At 45.4% G+C, this 19,258-nt stretch overlaps 1 protein-coding gene across 1 annotated transcript in view; it reads right to left on the bottom strand.

The window, feature by feature from the left end:
- Window positions 1-19,258, bottom strand: part of LOC115462237 (zinc finger protein 431-like) — a 54,231-nt gene that overhangs the window by 31,718 nt on the left and 3,255 nt on the right. The window contains 3 exon segments of the mRNA XM_030192248.1: window positions 12,257-12,370; window positions 12,614-12,727; window positions 13,812-13,932. Coding sequence (XP_030048108.1) covers window positions 12,257-12,370; window positions 12,614-12,727; window positions 13,812-13,932 — 349 coding nt within the window.

The following is a 19,258-nucleotide window of genomic DNA, read 5'->3' on the forward strand; positions in this document are numbered from 1 at the left end:
TATCTGTTGGATATGCGCAGAGAAGGAGAGGGAGGAGTCGAAGATGACACCGAGGTTGCGGGCAGATGAGACGGGGACAATGAGGGTGTTATCAACCGAAATAGAGAGTGGAGGTAGAGGGGAAGTGGGTTTGGGTGGGAAGACAAGAAGTTCGGTCTTGGCCATGTTCAGTTTCAGGTGGCGGTTGGACATCCAGGCAGCAATGTCGGATAAGCAGGCCGATACTTTGGCCTGGGTTTCCGCAGTGATGTCAGGTGTGGAGAGATAAAGCTGGGTGTCATCAGCATAGAGATGATACTGGAAGCCCATGAGACGAGATCAGGGAGCCCAGGGAAGAGGTGTAGATAGAGAAAAGAAGGGGCCCAAGGACAGAACCCCGAGGGACTCCAACAGAGAGTGGGATAGGGGTGGAGGAAGGTACGATGGGAGAGATAAGAGGAGAACCAGGAGAGGACAGAGCCCTGGAACTCAAAAGAGGACAGTGTGTCAAGAAGTAAGTTGTGATTGACAGTGTCAAAAGCGGCGGATAGGTCGAGGAGAATGAGGATGGAGTAATGACCTTTGGATTTGGCGAGGAACAGGTCATTACAGACTTTGGATAATGCCGTTTCTGTCGAGTGAAGTGGGCGAAAGCCAGATTGAAGCGGATCGAGGATGGTATGAGAGGCGAGAAAATCAATGCAACGGCTGTGAACAGCGCGTTGAAGTATCTTGGAGAGGAAGGGTAGGAGGGAGATGGGGCGGTAGTTGGAAGGGCAGGTAGGGTCTAGTGATGGTTTTTTTGAGGAGTGGTGTGACTAAAGCATGCTTGAAGGAGTCAGGGGCAGTTGCAGTGGAGAGAGAGGTTGAGGATATGACAGATGGGAGGGGTGACAGTAGGAGAGATGGTGTTAAGTAAGTTAGTGGGGATGGGATCAGAGGAACAGGTGGTGCATTTTGAGGAGGAAAGAAGGTGGGCGGTTTCCTCCTCGGTGATATCAGGAAAAGAGGAGAAGGAGGCCTGGGTTGGTTGGTTGAGGGAGTGGGTTAAAGGGTGAAGAGGAAGAGGTGGCTTGGTAGTGAATTCGAGGTTGACCTTCTGCACCTTGTCGCGGAAGTAGTCAGCCAGTGATTGAGGAGAGAGTGAGGGGGGTGGGGGTGGGAGCGGAGGGCACTTTGAGGAGGGAGTTAAGGGTGGCGAAGAGACAACGAGGGTTGGAGCCAAGAGAATTAGTCAATTGGGTGTAATAGTCCTGTTTGGCAAGGAATAGGGAGGACTGGAAGGAGGATAGCATGAATTTGTAATGAATGAAGTAGCTATGGGTGCGAGATTTCCTCCAGAGGCGTTCAGCAGATCGGGCGCAGGAGCGAAGGTATTGGATGCAAGGGGTCAGCCAGGGTTGGGGATTAGTACGCCTTTTGGGACGGGAGATGGATGGTGCAAGGATGTCCAGAGCAGAGGAGAGAGTGGCATTGTAAGTAGAGACAGCCTTGTCGACAGACTCGGAGGACATGATGGACGGGAGGAGATTAGAGATACTAGAGGATAAGGTGGGAGGGTCGACAGCCTGGAGATTCCTGGAAGTAGTGGTTAGTGTTGGGCGAGACTGAGGGGGAGGGTGATGAAGTGTGAAGGTAATCAGGTGAAGATCTGAGAGAGGAAGAGCAGAGGCGCACAAATTGAAGGGTGAGCAGGTAGAGGAGAGGACGAGGTCAAAACAATGGCCAGTTTGGTGAGTAGGGGTGGTGGAGCTCAGCTGGAGGTTGAAGGAGGATGTCAGTGAGGAACTGAGAAGCGTAAGAGTCGGATGGGTCGTCAGCGTGTATGAGGGACGGAGATCAGGGTTCAAGAAAAACAGAGAGCCAGGCATCGAAGTCAGTGAGGAAGGAAGAGGGGGACTTATCAGGGGGGCGGTAAATGACTGCAACTGAGTGGCAGCGGGTAGAATAGACAGATGGAGTGAACTTCAAAGGATGAGAAGCAGTGAGACTGTGGTAGCGGGAGAGGTTGGAAACTGCAGAAGGGCGAAAGTAGAAACCCGACGCCTCCTCCGCGGCCAACTGGGCGGGGAGTGTGGGAGAAAAGATAACCTCCATGGCATAGGGCCGTGACTGAGGCAGAGTCGTCGGGGGTGAGCCAGGTTTCAGTTAGGGTGAGCAGTTGAAGGGAACGGGAGATGAAGAGATCACGGGTGAAGGGAAGTTTGTTGCAGACTGAGCTCCTTTCTCAACAGCTACAAACAGATGTGTTATACACACTAATACTGCATAAATATAATGGAAATGTCTGACATCATGAGTTTTGTTGGTGATTCGATTATTAGGCATGTAGATAGCTGGGTGGCTGGTGGACGTGAGGTTCGCCTGCTCACTTGCCTGCCTGGTGCGAAAGGTGACGGATCTCACGCATCACCTAGATAGGATTAGATAGTGCTGGGGATGAGCTGGCTGTCTTGGTACACGTGGGTACCAATGACATAGGAAAATGTGGGAGAGAGGTTCTGGAAGCCAAATTTAGCTCTTAGGTAGAAAGCTCAAATCCAGAATCTCTAGGGTAGTATTTTTGAAGTGCTACCCGTTCCATGCGCAGGGCCCAAGAGACAGAGCTCCGGAGTCTCAATGCGTGGATGAGACGATGGTGCAGGGAGGAGGGTTTTATTAGGAACCGGGCAACATTCTGGGGAAGGGGGAGCCTATTCCGAAAGGAAGGGCTCCACCTTAACCAGGGTGGGACCAGGCTGCTGGCATCGGCGTTTAAAAAGGAGATAGAGCAGCTTTTAAACAAGAAACTGGGGGAAGGCCGACAGTCGCTCAAAAGCGCATGGTTCGGGATAAGGTATCTTTCAAAGACATCACCAAAACAGGGAAGATACGGTATCCCGATAGTGTGGTTGCAAAAAAGACCATAGTAGATCAGGTGTCCTTAAATAAAAATATAAATCAGACAAAAGATTGCAAATTAATACTGTCAAGTACTGAGCATGATGTAAATAGGAACAACAAACATAATTTGAAATGTCTATATGCGAATGCCAGAAGCCTAAGAAATAAGATGGGAGAGTTAGAATATATTGCACCAAATGAAAAATTAGAAATAATAGGAATCTCTGAGGCCTGGTGGAAGGAGGATAAACAGTGGGACACTGTCATACAAATTATATCGTAGCGATTGGGTGGATTGAATTGGTGGAGAGGTAGCACTGTTTGTTAAGGAGGGCCTTGAATCAAATAGATTGAAAATTGTGCAGGAAACAAAATACATCTTGGAATCCCTATGGATTGAAATTCCATGTGTAAATGGGAAAAGGATAGTGATAGGAGTGTACTACCATCCACCTAGCCAGGATGAACAGACGGATGTAGAAATATTATTGGAAATCAGGGAAGCAAACAAGCTGGGCAACACAATAATAATGGGTGATTTCAATTACCCCAATATTGACTGGGCAAATGTAACATGAGGGCATGCTAGGGTGGTAAAATTCCTTGATGAAATCAAGGACTGCTTTATGGAGCAGCTGGTACAGGAGCCGACAAGAGGAAAAATTCTAGACCTAGTCCTTAGTGGAGCGCATGATCTGGTGCGGGAGGTAATGGTGATGGGGCCACTTGATAATAATATGATCAGGTTTGATATTAGCTTGGAGTAAGTATAAACAGGAAATCCAAAACGTTAGCGTTTAACTTTCAAAAACGAGACTATGATAAAATGAGAAGAGTGAAAAAAAAAAACTTAGAGGAGCGGCTGCGAGGGTCAAAACTTTACATCAGACGTGGATGCTGTTCAAAAATAAATACCATTCTGGAAGCCCAGGTCAAATATATTCCACGTTTTAAAAATGGAGGACAGAAGACCAAACGACAGCTGGCATGGTTAAAAATTGAGGTACAGGAAGCTATTAAGAGCTAAAAGAATATCCTTCAGAAAATGGAAGAAGGAACCGACTGAAAATAATAAGAAACAGCATAAGGAATGTCAAGTCAAATGCAAAGCGGGACTTTGAAAAAAAGATTGCGTTGGGAGGCAAAAAACACATCAAGGCTGGTGGAATTTAGAATTTCAGACTTATACAGTAAGTATGAATCATTCCTTGCTAAAAAGTCACGTCGCTATATTTCTTATAAGGAGAAGTGGTCTTTGTTACTTACGTATTTTAGAGATGCATGTTGAGAAGTCCTTTCCCTCCTAGATGTTTTTTTTTTAATTTCTTCTTTTTCTCTCTTTTCCGTCCCTCATGCTTTTTGGCATTTGTATGATGATATAATGCTTTCTAATATGTTATTCTGTTTTTAAATCAATAGAAATACCAAGACAAAAAAAAAAAAAGCAAGAAGCCGACAAAAGAATCAGTTGGACCTCTAGAAAGCCCACCTTCTATACTTACCCTAATCACTCCCTTCCTTCTTCTTCCTCCCTTACTTAATCCCTGCATATTACTAACTGTATCTGATATCCTGGAATGACAATGTTAACAAAACTATGTAAGCCACATTGAGCCTGCAAATAGGTGGGAAAAAGTGGGATACAAATGTAATAAATAAAATAAATAAATAGATGACCGACGGGTAAAAGGGGTGATCAGGGAAGACAAAGCCATAGTGGAGAGATTAAATGAATTCTTTGCTTTGGTCTACACCGAGGAAGATTTGGGAGAGTTACCCGTGCCAGAAATGGTATTCAAAGCTGATGAGTCGGAGAAACTGAATGAAATCTCTATAAACCTGGAGGATGTAATGGGGCAATTTGACAAACTGAAGAGTAGCAAATCTCCTGCATCGGATGGTGTTCATCCCAGAGTACTGACAGAATTGAAAAATGAACTGGCGGAACTATTGTTAGTAATATGTAATTTCTCTTTAAAATTGAGTGTGGTACCAAAAGATTGGCGGGTAGCCCAATTAACGCCGATATTTAAAAAATGTTCCGGAGGAGAGCCTAATGTCGGTGCCAGGCAAAATGGTAGAGACTATTATAAAGGACAAAATTACAGAGCATATTCAAAAGCATGGATTAATAAGACAAAGCCAACATGGATTTAGTGAAGGGAAATCTTGCCCCAGCAATCTATTACATTTTTTTGAAGGGGTGAACAAACATGTGGATAAAGACGAACCAGTTGATATGGACTTGGGAAAAATCCATAATTCCGGGAATAACATGTATAGAATGTTTGTACGTTTGGGAAGCTCACCAGGTGCCCTTGGCCTGGATTGGCCGCTGTCGTGGACAGGATGCTGGGCTCGATGGACCCTTGGTCTTTTCCCAGTGAGGCATTACTTATGTACTTATGTAAATACCTCATGAAAGACTCCAGAGGAAAATGGAGAGTCATGGGATAGGAGGAAGTGTCCTATTGTGGATTAAAAACTGGTTAAAGGATGGAAAACAGAGAGTAGGGTTAAATGGTCAGTATTCTCAATGGAGAAGGGTAGATAGTGGGGTTCCACAGGGGTCTGTGCTGGGACCGCTGCTTTTTAACATATTCATAAATGATCTAGAAATGGGAGTAACTAGTGAGGTAATTAAATCTGATGATGACACAAAGTTATTCAAAGTTGTCAAATCGCCAGAGGATTGTGAAAAATTCCAAGAGGACCTTATGAGACTAGGCGTCTAAATGGCAGATAACGTTTAATGTGAGCAAGTGCAAAGTGATGCATGTGGGAAACAGGAACCCGAATTATAGCTACGTCATGCAAGGTTCCACTTTAGGAGTCACCGACCAAGAAAGGGATCTTGGAGTCGTTGTTGATGATACGTTGAAACCCTCTGCTCATTGTTCTGTGGCAGCTAAGAAAGCAAATAGAATGTTAGGTATTATTAGGAAAGGAATGGAAAACAAAAGTGAGGACGTTATAATGCCTTTGTATCGCTCCATGGTGCAACTCCATTCTCTTATGTTCTACAGTTAACCCTTTCGACAATAAATGTTAACTCCCTAATCTCTAATTGGTCTGTCTTGAGCAGGGACTGTCTCTTCATGTTCAAGTGTACAGTGCTGTGTACGTCTAGTAACCCTATAGAAATGATACCTAGTAGTACTAGTAGTAATAGCAACACCCCGGCAGTATCTGCATTACAGAGAGGATAATGGCTTCTTATCCCACCAGCTCTGAATTCCTAAATAATCCTGGCTGATTTTATTAAAATGTGCAGGAGGAGAGATCACGTGGTGCTATGCAGGAGGGAAGTCGCGCTTGAACTGAGCTCCTGCGTTCTCCCCTTATTTCTGTTATTTATCTGACCTCCCCGGGACCCTAAAACACACGGGAGTACCTGGACTGGAGTGCTGGTCGGCGCAATGAGGGCTGTCCAGTGGTACCGAATCGGAATCGGGAGATGGCGGCAAAAATCCAAAAGAAGGACAAAAGCAAGGTAGCGGAGCTCAAGATGGCGCCCGCTCCGCAGTCGCCGAACTCGAGCGTCTGCTCAGTGTGGACAGCCGAGATAACAGCGGAAGTAACGGCGGCGGTAGAGGCGGCCTTAGATAAAAAATTACAGGCGATTTTTGATCGGGCAGATTCGGCCCATGAACGCCTGGACGGATTTCATCTGGACCTAGATCACATCCAGCAAAGGGTCAGTGACATCGAAGACCGTTTGGTGAATACCGCCCAACCTACTGAGGCCTTACAGAAAAAGATAACAGACCTGGAAAACAAGATTGACGATTTGGAGAACAGGTCTAGACGCAACAATCTGCGCTTGATTGGTCTCTCAGAACAGGTCAAAGAATCGGAGCTGGGCAGCTTTCTCGAATCCTGGATCCCAACAGCGCTGAGACTGAATAACCAGCCAGGGCCCTTGCGAATCGAACGCGCACACCGACTGGGGCCGAAGAGTCAAGGCCAGAATCGACCAAGGGCGGTGATCATGAAGCTTCTTAACTATGGGCACAAGCAAGCTATTCTACAAGCCCTGCGTACAGGATGGCCAGCGAGTTCTCTGCTTCCAAGATTACTCGGCGCGGGTGGCAGCGGCAAGGAAAGAATTTGCACCGGTGTGTGCGGCACTCCATGAAAAAAAGATTAGATTCGCTCTGATCTACCCGGCGAAACTAAGAGTGCAACATGGAGGTACCGAGAAGTTCTTTGCAGATGTGCCAACAGCCAAAGATTTCATTCGAAGCCTAGCACCGGTGACAGCAGAGTGACGGTTATTAAGTGGACAGAATATAAGTCAGTGATGTTTGATGTACCACATGTGTGTAAGTGCCTGTAACAGATATGTTAGATAATAGGCCACCTACATCTGGGGCTCAGGATTAGGGTTGTTAACTATTAGGAATTGTTCCTTCCAATTGGTTCAGACAGAATGTTGCTTTTAAATCGTATTAAAATGGAGGGTGGGCGAATCGGTGTGGATGGACTCTTAGAGGGCCTTGGTTTTGATTCTGATGTGTGGGTTCCCGAAAGGGGGTTAAAGGATCATGCAAGGGGGTTTGAGCACCTTTACGTGATGAGTTCTTGGGGGAACTCTGGGGTGAGGGATGGGGCTGGGTTGGGGGGAGGGAGGGTAGGGGAGGGGAGGAGTTGGGGGGATGGGAGGAGGGGTGGGGAGCTGGGTTGTGGAGAGGGGGGATGGTCTACCGGAGTGTACTAGAGTTAGAAATGAGAAGCTGGAACGGGAGTACGTGGGATGAGGAGGAGAAAGGAGGGGGGAGGTGGAGGCTGGGACGCCTTTCCCCTGATATCATCGGTATCTGCTTAATTGGAGTACTGTTAACAGACCATGGTTAAAGTGGTTTCTTGGAACGTTGGGGGTGTGACATCTCCGGTAAAGCGCAGTAAGATTTTACAGACCTTAAATAGGAAACAAGCCCACATAGCCATGCTGCAGGAAACACACCTAACTGCCCAGGAACACAAAAAGTTATGCAGGTGGTGGGTGGGGGACTATGTGGATAGCCCCTCCCCTAATAGGAAGGCGGGAGTAATTATTTTGTTCCGTAAAGGGCTCCCATTAGTTAAGGAAAAGGTGGTTGTGGACCCGAGGGGTAGATTTGTTATGGTAGAAGTTCAGGTGCACAATCAGACTGTATTATTGGTAAATGTATATGCACCGAATCAATACGATAAGCGGTTTTACCGAGAGATAGTGAGGCGGGTGCACTCTTTTGACCAAATGCCCATTCTTATGTGTGGCGATTTCAATTCGGTGGTGGATCCTTTGGTTGACAGTACAGGTACCTCTAGGGTGGGGCCCGTAGACTTGTCGAAGGGGATCCCGCGGCTTTGTTCTTTGTTGGACTTGGTGGATGCATGGCGTCTGTTTCACCCGGGGGAGAGGGATTACACTCACCTTTCAAGGGCGCATGGCACACTATCGCGCATTGACTACATTTTGGTTTCCGCCAGTAAAGTCAATTCACTACTCCAGGCGGAAATAGGAGCGACCCAGGTGTCGGATCATGCTTTGGTGTGGGTGTCCCTGTCCTCTGGGGGCAGATGGGGGTCGGAGACTCAGATGGCGCTTCCCCAGGGAGCTTTACTATGACAGGCAATTTCCTCCCTATATACAGGCCCAATGGAAGGAATACACTGAATTTAATGAAGCCACGTACCTGTGTGACCCGGTACTATTCTGGGAAGCAGCTAAAGCTGTGCTGAGAGGCGCCATTATATCATATCATGTGCATAAGAAAAGGTCCAGGGAGGCAGAGATTCTCCGATTGGAGAGAACAGTAAGACAGGCTAGACAGCGGTTTGGGGCCATGCCTTCCAGCTCACACAAAGCTCAACTGCTGGAAGCTCAAGCCTCCCTGAATCAATTAATACATGCCAAGGTACAAAAATCGAATCAATACTTTCGTTTCCAATTATATAAATATGCTAATAAACAAGGGAAGATGTTAGGCCGCTTAGTGAAACAGGTGGGGGGCTCGCGTTTTATATCTCAAATACGGGATGCAGGGGGAGGGCTTCACCATACTTCAGCAGGGGTGAATGAAGTTTTTAGGCAATTTTACGAACAACTGTACTCGGCCCCAGAGGACCAGGGTCTGCAGGCGGAAGGGTACTTGGATGGCCAGCAGCTCCCCAAAATCACAGATCAACAGCAAAAAAGTCTTAATGCGGACATTTCAGAGGATGAGGTGAGCTGGGGTATACGAGACAGCCCATTGCATAAATCACCGGGAGGGGATGGACTCCCCGCTGAATTTTACAAACTTCTTAACCAAGATATAGTGCCTTGTTTAACGGTGGTGTTTAACCGATACGTACAGACAGGAATTTTGCCCGAGTCCTTGCGGAAGGCACAAATAGTGGTGCTGTTAAAAGCAGGTCGAGACCCCCTGCATGCTGGGTCATACAGACCTATTTCCCTTTTGCCGTTTGAGACCAAATTATTTGCCAAAATCCTAGCAAATAGACTGGCAAGAATTCTCCCAAGTATAGTGGAAGAATCGCAGGTGGGATTTGTGCGGGGGAGAACAGTGGCACGAAACATGAGACAAATCTTGGGGGCCTTGGAGACTCTACACCGACACTCTACCCCAGCCTTAATAATAAGCTTTGATGCCAAAAAGGCCTTTGACCATGTCAACTGGGATTTTATGTTCGCCATCTTGAGGGCATATGGGGTGGTGGGGTTTTTTCACGCAGCGATAAAAGCCCTATACCAAGGAGCTACCGCTGAAGTATTAGTTAATGGCCAGGCGTCAGAGTCATTTGGGATAGCTCGGGGAACTAGACAAGGCTGCCCTCTTTCGCCCCTCCTTTTTGTAATGGTGTTAGACCCCCTGATTAGGGATATTAAGGGGATGGAGGAGGTGAGAGGAGTGCAGATAGGGGAAGAATCCTTTAAGATCTCTGCTTTTGCAGACGACTTATTAGTGGTGATAGAAAACCCACTGGTATCCTTACCAGCTCTGATGGACCTTTTTGCTGAGTTTGGAGATTTCTCTGGTTTTTATCTTAACCTAGACAAATCAGAGGTAATGTCTCTATATGTGAGTGAACACCAGTGGGAGAGATTACACTGCCCCTTTAGAAGAGCAGACTTGGCGTTTAAATATCTGGGTATCTTACTTACTAAGGATCCTAGGCAACTTGGAGAGACCAACATAGCGCAGTTGCTGGCCAGTACAAGGGAGACACTGGGGAGGTGGGACGGATTGCTCTGTTTAACATGGTGCTGTTTCCCAAATGGCTCTATTGCATGCAGACGATTCCGCTTTACCTTAAACAACGGGATTTAAGAGCGCTTCAAAACATGCTTTCTAAATTCTTCTGGGCTAGAAAGAGACCTCAGATTAAGTTTGAATTCCTCAAGGGGAAAAGTGGGGAGGGGGGTTTTGGAGTTCCGGATATTAAATTTTATAACATGGCTTGTTTATTACGTCATCTGGGAGACTGGTATCAACAGACAGAGACGTACTCTCCCTTAGCTATGGAACAAGAGCTGTGTAGTCCCCTACATGTCTTCTACATACTGCCCACACACATACGGCTTAGTGTCGTGATAGAGCCTTTAAGGACGGTGTGGAAAGATCTGGCGAAGATCTGGTCCTTCGACTGCAGGTGTAGTAATTTACTCCCTTTGCAAGGCAATGAGGCATTTCGCCCGGGTACGGCTGAGGGCATGGGGGGAAATAGGGATATTGTTTCTGCACCATATGTTGGGGCCTGATGGTGAGATCAGGCCCATGGAAGACCTTGGGTTAAATTCATTAGATTGGGGTACTTGTTTTGCGTATGAACAGGTGCGACACTATGTGGCATCTCTTCCACGTAGGGCGCTGGGTGTTGATCTGACCGCCAAATTGGATGCCCTTTTGGAGGTGCCGTCGGGCGACCCTATCTCCATCTCCCTGTTATATAAGAGATTGATCATGACAAGATCGCAGAGGGATTTGGGCCAGGTGGCAACCAGATGGGCAGGGGACATGCAGGCGCCGGTTTCTTCTCAGGAACTTCTGCAAGGGCTGAGGGGAGTTTTGAAATGGACACGAAGCGTAGAGCTTCGGGAGTGTCAAGCGAGAGTGACCTACCGAGCCTACACCTCGCAATCTCGATTGTGTCAAATGGGATATTTAGAGTCGGCTGTTTGTAAGCGGTGTGGAGTGTCTCAAAATGATTTTTTCCATGCCTTTTGGAAGTGTGCGGCTATCAAAGCGTTCTGGGTCAGGATAACTAGGTTTATAGGTAGCCTCGGGGGGGCAGCGGGTTCAACTGTCACCAAAATGTATTTTACTGGGTTGTCTCTCTCCGTTAGAAGGGGGCACGACACATCAGAGTGCACTCGCCCATAAAGCCTACTTGGTGGGTATGAAATGTATCTTAGTGAACTGGACCTTGGAACAGGGTCCCTCTTATTGGCAAAGGCGTAACCGTTTCCATGCTTTACTCTTAATGGAACTCCAGGATTCTTTGATTAACTTCAAAACACAAAATAATTTTTACTTAACCTGGAAGGGATACCTTCAGGTGATGTCTCCTAAAGCCAGAAGTTATATTCTTAACAAACTTACTGCTCTGTCTGGTTCTTCCTCAACGGCTCACACCAATTAGATGAACTTGATGCTCCCAGTCATAAAGAATAGATGGTCCCTCGGGTAGACGGGTATGGGAGGGTAGCTGGATAGTAGGATCACTTCTCTTGATTTATGTGGGGGGGAGGGGGGCTTGAAGGGGTTTTGATTAGTACTAGTCCCTATAAGATATTTTATTTAATGGTACTGATCTTAAACTGTTAATTGTCACAATCGAGAGAATATTAAGGTACCGGCTCATGCTAAGCCAATACTGGCGTGGGGGTTTCCTCAAGTAGAGAGGGAGGGAGGGAGGGAGGGGAGTAGCTTGGGGTCTAAAGAAAGAAAAAGAATTGTTTGATGACTATATGCTAATGGTCTGGTGTATTTGGAAAGTTCTGGGCTGCGATTTGTTGAATGTATATCCAATGTTCGGATACTGTAAACAGACTTAAACAGAAATATGCAAAGCTGACAAGTGCAAGGGGGGAGAGCTATAAGAAAACAGGCTCACTCTCCTTTCTTTGAACGTTGGGAACTACAAGAATGGATTGAAACGTGGAGCTTGCTGGTTCAAACAGTTCCAGAACTAGTTATCAGAATGCAAGAACCTTTGAAAGGATAAAAGGGGCAGTGGGAGAGGGGAGGGAATGTTACAAAATATTTGATGATAAAGCACTAACCAGTATTCAGTTTGTTTTGTATCATATGTATATATGGTGATTGAGGATTGTTAATTCTGTCGTATCATCAATAAAAATTGTTGAAACATAAAAAATGCGCAGGAGGAATTTTATACCTACTTGTTACAGGAGGGTGAGTCTGTTCAGACGCCTCTGATTTAGGAGGATCTATCAAGGGGAGATCTTCCTCTTGTTTAACACCGAGTGAGATCACAGACGTTACAACTGGAAGGTCTGTTAAGAGAAAATACATTACTACTACTACTAATATTTAGCATTTCTATAGCGCTACAAGGCGTACGCAGCGCTGCACAAACATAGAAGAAAGACAGTCCCTGCTCAAAGAGCTTACAATCATTAGAAGGAGTCATCAAAGATACAATAATACTAAATTAGGAAATGGACTTTAAATCTCTAAATGCCTGGAGACTTTGATCTGAAAATTCAGAGACCTTCAAACCCAAAACATTTACTTACTCTTAATGAGATCATCTGGGTTTTCTTTTTCCTCCCACTCAAAATGTGGAGTGAAATATTTCTTGTCTTCGTTCCTAATCTTGAATATGACATCAGGATTATCAATTGAATAACCTGTAAGTAAGCAGGAAAATAGCATTTAAATAAAAATGTATACGCCCTGGGGAGGTTCCACCTGTTTCCTGTTGTGAACAAGCGGTGCATGAAAGTGTGTGTGTGTACATACAGGAATAAGTTCTGTATATGGAGCCAAAAAAATGATGCTGATAAAAATTGGAGCTAAACGCTATTCTATAAACTCCTCTCCGTGTAAGACTGCACTGGCTCCCAATCAAAGAACGTATCAACTTCAAAGCCCAGACTTTAATCCACAAGATAATACATGGAGAATCTCCGGACTATATAATAAATCTACCAGCAAGAAATATGTCTGCATCCTCACGAAAGTACCTCAACCTGCACTACCCCAGCTGTAAAGGTCTCAAGTACAAAACTTATTATGGATCCAATTTCTCCTTCCTGGGCAGCCATCTATGGAACGCTCTCCCTAGACCTATCCGAGCAATCCATGACCACCTACCATTCAGGAAAGCACTAAAACCCAATTTATTCATGCAAGCCTACCCAAAGGACCCAGATTAATCTCATGAACCCATCTACCTTACTTATACCAAAGAGAAAATGACATTAACCCAGACTCTATCTCCCACCTTACCCTCCTCTCTCTATCACCTGTCTCTACCTACCCATCCATCCTATTATTATGTTATACTTAATTTCCTACTTTACCTAAAATTCTGTGTTACCTACTACTATGTAAGCCGCATTGAGCCTGCTTTTAGTGGGAAAGTGCGGGATACAAATATAATAAATAGTTCTCAGAGTTAGGAGCTGTTGATAGAATAGTGTTTTGCACCGGGATCTGCGACCAATTTTGGGTGTAAGGATTTACGCCCACTGAAACCTGGTTTATATTCTTACACAGAAGTAGTAGTTCTCAGGAAGAAAGGTGAAAATTTTGTTGTACAGAAAAGGGAGACAGACTGCAGCTGGTCTTGTATGAAGCCTCCAGTTTAAGGTAAACAGGTCTCAATTTCAGGTGCCCACGGGACCTGGGATTTTTCCAGCTCTGATAAAATAACAGCACCCATTCCATTAATGTGCCTGTGTGGTAGATGATAAAAAAAGACATATTTACCTTGTGAGATGAGGATGTCATGAACCTCCTTGATGACCTTCTTGTACAGCTCCTTTTGCCATTCTCCCAGAATGTCCCAGTCCACTTCCAAGAAATAAGCAGCAACATCCTTGAACAAGGCCTGGAACAACAGACAAGACACCGTCAGTCATAGTTTCATTATAATGTTTACCTTGTTGGGTAGACTGGATGGACCATGCAGGTCTTTATCCACCGCCATCTACTATGTTACTATGTTTGTGTTTTCTCCAGAACGTCGGATCCTTAAACGCGAAGGATGAAAACTGGAAAGGAGATGGCACAAATCTCACTTGGATGAAGACAGTATCATCTTTATGCTGATGACACCCAGCTATACCTCTCCACACCTGACATCACCGCGGAGACCCAGGCCAAGGTATCGGCCTGTTTATCCGACATTGCGGCATGGATGTCCAACCGCCACCTGAAGCTGAACATGTCCAAGACCGAGCTCCTCGTCTTTCCTCCTAAACCCACTTCTCCTCTTCCTCCACTCTCTATCTCAGTTGATAACACCCTCATCCTCCCCGTCCCATCTGCCCGCAACCTCGGAGTCTTCTTCGACTCCTCCCTCTCCTTCTCTGCGCATATCCAACAGACTGCCAAGACCTGTCGCTTCTTCCTCTTCAACATCAGCAAAATTCGCCCTTTCCTCTCTGAGCACACCACCAGAACTCTCGTCCACGCTCTCATTACCTCTCGCCTTGACTACTGCAACTTACTCCTCACCGGCCTCCCACTCAGCCATCTATCCCCCCTTCAATCCGTTCAGAACGCTGCTGCACGTCTTATATTCCGCCAAAACCAATATACTCATATCACCCCTCTCCTCAAATCACTCCATTGGCTTCCGATCAGATATCGCATACAATTCAAGCTCCTCCTCCTTACCTACAAATGCACTCGGTCTGCGGCTCCTCACTACTTCTCCACCCTCATCTCCCCCTATGTTCCCGCCCGTAACCTCCGCTCACAGGACAAAGCCCTTCTCTCAGTACCCTTCTCCACCACTGCCAACTCCAGGCTCCGCTCATTCTGCCTTGCCTCACCCTATGCCTGGAACAATCTTCTTTTACCCATACGCCATGCCCCCTCCCTACCCATCTTCAAATCTCTGCATAAAACTCACCTCTTCAATGCTGCTTTCGGCGCCTAACCGCTCGAGAAATATAGAATGCCCCAATCTATCCACCCTATCACATTAACTGTTCACTCGTCCTCTAGATTGTACACTTGTCTTTAGATTGTTCTCTTGTCTTTTAGATTGTAAGCTCTTTGAGCAGGGACTGTCCTTCTATGTTTAAATTGTAGAGCGCTGCGTAACCCTAGTAGCGCTTTAGAAATGTTAGTTAGTAGTAGTAGTAATAGACAGGCTAAACTGCAGGAAGCACATGGCAAAGTACTGCCAAGCCTTAACAGCAACCAAAAAACAGTATTTCTCTCAATGCATTGCACAGGCTGCCAATTCAACCAAGCAGCTGTTCAGTATCGCTCCATGGTGCGACCGCACCTGGAGTATTGTGTTCAGTACTGGTCTCCGTATCTCAAAAAAGATATAGTAGAATTGGAAAAGGTACAGCGAAGGGCGACGAAAATGATAGTGGGGATGGGACGACTTTCCTATGAAGAGAGGCTGAGAAGGCTAGGGCTTTTCAGCTTGGAGAAGAGACGGCTGAGGGGAGATATGATAGAAGTGTATAAAATAATGAGTGGAATGGATCGGGTGGATGTGAAGCGACTGTTCACGCTATCCAAAAATACTAGGACTAGAGGGCATGAGTTGAAGCTACAGTGTGGTAAATTTAAAACGAATCGGAGAAAATTTTTCTTCACCCAACGTGTAATTAGACTCTGGAATTTGTTGCCGGAGAACGTGGTATGGGCGGTTAGCTTGACGGAGTTTAAAAAGGGGTTAGATAGATTCCTAAAGGACAAGTCCATAGACCGCTATTAAATGGACTTGGAAAAATTCCGCATTTTTAGGTATAACTTGTCTGGAATGTTTTTACGTTTGGGGAGCGTGCCAGGTGCCCTTGACCTGGATTGGCCACTGTCGGTGACAGGATGCTGGGCTAGATGGACCTTTGGTCTTTCCCAGTATGGCACTACTTATGTACTTATAGTAAACAGCCTACTGCAACCCCCACAACAAAACCAGCCTGCCCAGTATAAACTCACAATGAGTTTGAAGAAAATTAAAAGACGAACACACACTCAATGCATAGAAACAGACACAAAGAAAACATAAATACGCAATAAGACAAACCAAAAGGACATACTATAAAACTAAAATAGGGCCAGACTTCAAAGACACGAAGAAACTTTACCAACTTGTGAACAAGCTACTAGACACCACAGCGGTCACTGCTACCAATATAGACATCCCCTCCGCAGACAACCTCGCTAAATACTTCAATGAAAAAATTATAAACCTACGCAAAACGCTACCCCAGGTCAATACTGATACCGATAACTTCATTAATAGCTTGGATCCAAACCCTGGAGAACACCCAGCCATCCGAATCTGGTCAAACTTCACACTCATCACCGTCGAAACAGTCACCCAGGCGATCAAAAGGTTCTCCAGCACCCACTGCAAACTGGACACCTGCCCCAGTTACCTACTAAAATCTGCCCTGGACCGCTTCTTAACAGATCTCACATCCCACCTAAACTACCTGCTCCAATAAGGTCTTTTGCCAGAGGAACATGGTAACATCCTACTCACCCCAATCCCAAAAGACACAAAAAAAAATAATAATAACCGCACTTACCAACTACCGCCCAGTTGCATCTATTTCTCTAGCAGTCAAGCTGATGGAGAGCATGGTGACCAAACAGATCACTGACTACATGGACAAGTTCTCAATACTACATGAATCACAATCGGGATTCTGCCTCCTCCATCGTACCGAAAACTGTGCTAGTCACTCTCCTGACCAAATTCAAGCAAGAAATAGGCACAGGTAAAAGCATACTCCTCCTCTAATTCGACATGTCGAGCGCATTCGACATGGTCAACCACAATATACTACTAAAACTCTTAGACTACTTCGGGATTGCTGGAAATATACTTAACTGGATCAAGGGTTTTCTAACCACCAGAACATACCAAGTGAAATCAAACCTAAACATATCACCATCTTGGAAAGCAGACTGTGGTGTACCTCAAGGATCACCACTATCACCAATTTTATTCAACATAATGATGATCCCACTGGCCAAATCCTTATCTAAGCAAGGCCTCAACCCATTCATCTACGCGGACAATGTCACTATATACATTCCCTTCAGACAAGATCTAACAGAAATCACCAACAAAATCAAACTTGGATTGAACATCATGGACTCATGGGCAAACGCTTTTCAACTGAAACTGAACACGGAAAAAACACACTGCCTCATTCTCTCATCTTAACACAACACGTACAAACCCACAACTTTAACCACTCCAGAACACACCCTCCCTATCTCAGACAACTTGAAAATACTCAGCGTCACACTCGACCGCAACCTTACACTCGAGAGCCAAGTGAACTCCACAATAAAGAAAATGTTCCACTCAATGTGGAAACTTAAACGAGTAAAACCTTTCGTCCCGAGGGAATCATTTCATAACCTAATACAATCAATGGTACTAAGCCACGCAGACTACTGCAACAGAATCTATGCGGGATGCAAAGAACAACTCACAAAGAAACTTCAGACCGCTCAAAACACAGCAGCCAGGCTAATATTTGGCAAATCGCGATTCGAAAGTGCCAAACCCCTCCGAGAAAAGCTGCATTGGCTTCCAATCAAAGAACGCATTATCTTCAAAATCTGCACCCTGGTCCACAAAATTATCTACGACCAAGCCCCAGGCTACATGACAGACCTCATAGACCTACCACTCAGAAACATAACCAGATCATCTCGAACATACCTAAACCTCTACTACCCAAATTGTAAAGGACTTAAATACAAAGCAGTCTATTCATCCAGCTTCTCCTATATAAGCACACAAATATGGAACGCATTGCCAAAAGCTGTGAAAACAACATACAACCATCTAAACTTCAGGAAATCCTTAAAAACCAACCTGTTCAAAAAGGCATACCCCACCGACCCAACATAACCGCCTACCTACACACTGCAACAAAACAAAACTAAAGATCGTAATGGACACTATATAACCTTCCTCTGCTTGATCCCCATTGTACCTGAAACACATGTACCTTTATTCGACTATATCACCTTGTATTTGTTTCTCTACTGGACTTGGCGAATGCCATAACGGTACTATGTAAGCCACATTGAGCCTCCAAATAGGTGGGAAAATGTGGGATACAAATGTAACAAATAAATAAATAAAAATAAACTAAACTGCAATGATTTTGCTGCATACATTGCCAACAAAATTAAAAGTCTCCACCAGGATTTATAGGCAATCCAACCCAGTGCCCAACCAGTCAACCACGGGTGCACAAACTCCCCCCCTCCTAACAGAGACAGATGGAACACTTTTAACCTAATGACAGAGGAGAGCCTTGACAAAATCATAAGAGACCTTTGACCCTCGATCCTTGCCTATCAAAGATAGTGCAGCAGGCAAGTATGGGCCTTATAGAAGGTGCCACAAAATTTGTGAACACCTCTCTTTCTAATGGACAACTACCAACAGCATTAAAAAGAGCAGTGGTTCGCCCTCTGCTGAAGAAAAACAACCTTGACCAGAGCAAACTTGAAAGTTACAGACCAGTATCCAACATCCTGTTTCTAGGGAAACTCATAGAACAAACTGTCTGTGTTCAACTTAATGAACGGCTAGAAAAGAGTAACTGGCCAGATCCATGTCAATCTGGATTCCGACCTGGTTATGGAACAGAAACAGTCCTCGTATCCCTGCTAGATGATCTTCACAGAAACCAAGACAAGGGATTTGCCTCGATGTTAGTACTGCTAGATTTCTCAGCAGCTTTTGACACTGTGGATCATGATATCTTGCTAGCACAACTGACAGAAACAGATATCAATGGAACAGTACTTGCCTGGTTCAGATCCTATCTATCAGACAGGCAACAATCCATAATGTTTGGCAGCAACTCATCACCACCATGGACACTGACCTGCGGGGTACCTCAAGGATCGATACTGTCACCTATTCTGTTCAATATCTACCTCAAGTCACTAGCTGAGCTAATTCGGTCAATGGACACTCAGTTCTACATCTATGCGGATGATGTGCAGCTACTCATACCCATTGAACCTGACTTACCTACAGCCTTGAATAATCTGATCACTTGTCTAACATCAATTCAAGAATGGGCTAAACACAACAAACTTTGCCTGAACCCAAGTAAAACCGAGCTTCTCTGTGTCCCTAACACAAGTGGATACATACCTGACATCAAAATCCCTTTTGGGAAGTATGAACTCCCCCTCAA

The sequence above is a fragment of the Microcaecilia unicolor genome, chromosome 2, assembly GCF_901765095.1.
Source record: "Microcaecilia unicolor chromosome 2, aMicUni1.1, whole genome shotgun sequence".
NCBI lineage: Eukaryota > Metazoa > Chordata > Amphibia > Gymnophiona > Siphonopidae > Microcaecilia > Microcaecilia unicolor.